Source organism: Zerene cesonia, unplaced genomic scaffold (assembly GCF_012273895.1).
Source record: "Zerene cesonia ecotype Mississippi unplaced genomic scaffold, Zerene_cesonia_1.1 Zces_u003, whole genome shotgun sequence".
Lineage (NCBI taxonomy): Eukaryota > Metazoa > Arthropoda > Insecta > Lepidoptera > Pieridae > Zerene > Zerene cesonia.
In genome coordinates, this window is record NW_024045133.1 from 2,536,502 (window position 1) to 2,539,930 (window position 3,429).

The 3,429-nt window shown below is 38.7% G+C and overlaps 1 protein-coding gene across 1 annotated transcript in view; it reads left to right on the forward strand.

Annotated features, from left to right (window-relative positions):
• Positions 1-3,429, forward strand: part of LOC119838468 (zinc finger protein 28-like) — a 17,686-nt gene that overhangs the window by 7,697 nt on the left and 6,560 nt on the right. The window contains exons 7-9 of the mRNA XM_038364414.1: positions 514-644; positions 1,416-1,490; positions 3,303-3,321. Coding sequence (XP_038220342.1) covers positions 514-644; positions 1,416-1,490; positions 3,303-3,321 — 225 coding nt within the window. The remainder of the gene's footprint in view (positions 1-513; positions 645-1,415; positions 1,491-3,302; positions 3,322-3,429) is intronic.

The window sequence follows — 3,429 nt, forward strand, 5'->3', positions numbered from 1 at the left end:
AATGACAGAGAAAGACAGAGAAACATGCGGTCGCCGCACAGCTTACAATAGTTTGTTATAGCTATATATATATTTTCCTACATAACCTTGTTCGTATTACGATTGAACTCATAAATCTATAACTATACTAAAAAAAAGAGGAAGAGGTTTTTGTCTATTTGTATCCTAAAGGCTCCGAAACTACTGGTCTACATTATTCCTTATCCCTTTCCCCTTATAAGTGAGCAGCGCAGGCGCTACCTCTGCTCTGTTCACGGGCGATGGTGATCGTTTACCATCAGGCGAACCACCAGCTCAGGTGCCAGCTTATGGCATAAAAAACGAACTATATCTATACTAATATTATAAAGCTGAAGAGTTTGTTTGTTTGAACCCACTAATCTCAGTAACTACTGGTCCGATTTGATAAATTCTTTCAGTGTTAGATAGCCCATTTATTGAGGAAGGCTATAGGCTATATATGTACCACGGACTAGTCGTCTATATTCATAAAACATTTTCAAAAACTTCCAGGAGTCCGGTGCGTTCGAATGCTTCATCTGCAAGACTAGGCTGAAAACCGGGCGCGCCCTGCGCAAGCACATCACATCGCAACACACGGAGCAGTTCAGTTGTAGGGGATGTCCGTTCGTCACTAGGAATAGGTGAGAATTTCATCATCATCATTATCATCATTACATTTTTGTCCACCCACTTGAGCGGCCTGGGTAAATTAATTATAATTTCTACCAAAAATGTAATGAACTTAGAATTATTTTTTCTTCTAACATACACACACACATGAAACATACGTGCCCACATACATACACACACACATGAACACATACATACACACACATGAACACACACGTGCACCCATACATGAACACACACGTGCACACATACATACACACACACGTGCACACATACATACAAACACACGGGAACACACACGTGCACACATACATAAACACACACATGAACACACTCGGGCACACATACATACACACACACATGAACACACACGTGCACACATACATACACACATATGTGCACACATACATACACGCATACATACACACACACAAGTGCACACACAGATAAGTTTATGCAACGATGAATTAAAACGTAATCTTCAGCTACGATTCTCTGATTAGAAGATCGGATATTATGATTGTGACTGCATCATCATCACTCATATAAATCATCATCACTTATAAAATTCATCATCACTCATATAAATTTTCACTCATATATTTTTTTTTTTTTAAGTTTCCTGTACAATTTTTGTTAAAGAGTAATAAATAAATAAATAAATAAATCATCATCATCACTTATATAAGTCATCATCAATTTATGTCACAGTAGAAATATAAATAATTCCATTGAAATAATAAATAAAAAAAAATAAAAAAAAAAAACAAAAATGTTCGCAGGGGTGTCGCCAGGGAGCACGAGAAGTGGCACGCGGGCACTAAATACCAGTGTCCACACTGTCCCAGTCAGTTCGAGTGAGTCTCTATACAAATTGTGTTATACTAGTTGCGCCCGCCGGTTTTTCATAATTATTATTGGAATGTTTATGGAAGTTATTGGATGTTTCTTTTTTTTTTTTTAATGTCATAGCGGGCAACTGAGCAGGTGGTTCGCCTGATGGTTAGCGATCACCACCGCCCATGAACAGAGTAAAGGTAGTGCCTCTGCGAATGCGCTGCCCGCTTTTTTGGGGTAAGGGAAAAGGAATGGATTAACGACTGGGAAGAAGGAATGGACTGGGATGGGTGAGGAAAAGGAAACGGGCCTCCGGCTCCCCCATTCACCGTACGAAACACAGTGGCATGCCACTATTTCACGCCGGTTTTCTGTGGGAGTGTGGTACTTCCCCGGTGCGAGCTGGCCCAATTCGTGCCGAAGCGTGCTCGACTCCCACAATAATGGATGTAGCCTTATTGCTTACTAGCTGTTAACCGCGACTCCGTCTGCATGGTTATGAAGATCTATCAAGATTAGTAAAAAGTATTCTATGGCACTCGGGAATAATGTAGCTTTCGTTTGGTGAAAGAAATTGCGAAAATCGGACCAATAGTTTCGGACTATTTAGGGTACAAACAGGCAAAAAATGTTTTTCTCTTTATTATATTAGTACTAGCTGTGTTCCGTGGTTACACACGCGCAAGTATCCCGGTATCCCGTCGGAATATCGCGATAAAATGTTGCCTATGTGTTATTCCAGTTGTCCAGCTATCTACGTATCGAATTTCATTGCAATCGGTCGAGTAGTTTTTGCGTGAAAGAGCAACAAACACACACACATCCTTACAAACTTTCGCTTTTGTAATATTAGTAAGGTACTATATATTATATTAAATATTAATTATATTATATTACACTAGCTGTCCGCCCCGACTTCGCTCGTGGTACATAGTATAGCCTATGTCTATGTCACACAGTGAAGCTGCAGCTATCCAATGGTGGGAGAATTTTTGAAATCGGTCCAGCGGTTCTTGCGTGAAAACGTTACAAACATGCAAAAGGGTGGATTTTTTTATCTCTTATTATTACTTTATTATGTTTAAAATTAACAATCTAAACCCCTTATTTCATGCAACATTAGTTTAGCAACAAATGTTGTCGAGTTGTTTTAAAAATTTTGCCAGCAACACAATCGACAATTAATATATTCCGTGTTCCAAAGACGATAGAATCAAATAATCGACTATTTATTGCACAGATAATACAGACAACAACATAAAGTTTCTTATGTAATCCGTGAGTGGCGCTAGTATATATGTATGTAATATTATTTTGTTAGAAAACAAGTAGAAATCCCTACTAGTAATATTATAAATGCGAAAGTAACTATGTCTGTCTGTCTGTCTGCTACGCTTTCACGCCTAAACCACTGAACCGCTTTTGATAAAATTTGCTATGAAGATAGAACTGAACTTGGGGAAGGACATAGGATACTTTTTATCGCGAAAAAAGGGTAGAAAGGGTTGAAAGAGGGGATGAAAGTTTGTATGAAAGTTCATTATTGTCAAACCGATTTTGATGAAACTTGGTATGAAGATGGAGCTAAACGTGGGAAAGAACAAACCATACTTTATAATGCGAAGAAAATACTCCTTACTATGTCGATAAGGCGATATAAGCGAATTCTACGCGGGCGAAGCCGCGGGCGAAAAGCTAGTAAACATATAAATTATGCTAACGTTAACAAAGTTTCCATTGTGGTTGTCGCAACAGCCGTTGCCCAACCGAACCACGCAACGTATTTCAATTCTCGAGCTACATCCAACGCGAAATCCCATCGTCCCCCCCAGCAAAGTGACGACCTACCTCGCATCTAAACTTAGTTTTCCAACAACTCTGTTGGAACTTAATTTTTAATTTTTAGTTTTATAGCATTGAAATGCTTTTTTTTTCCTATTTTTCCAAAAAATTTTGACT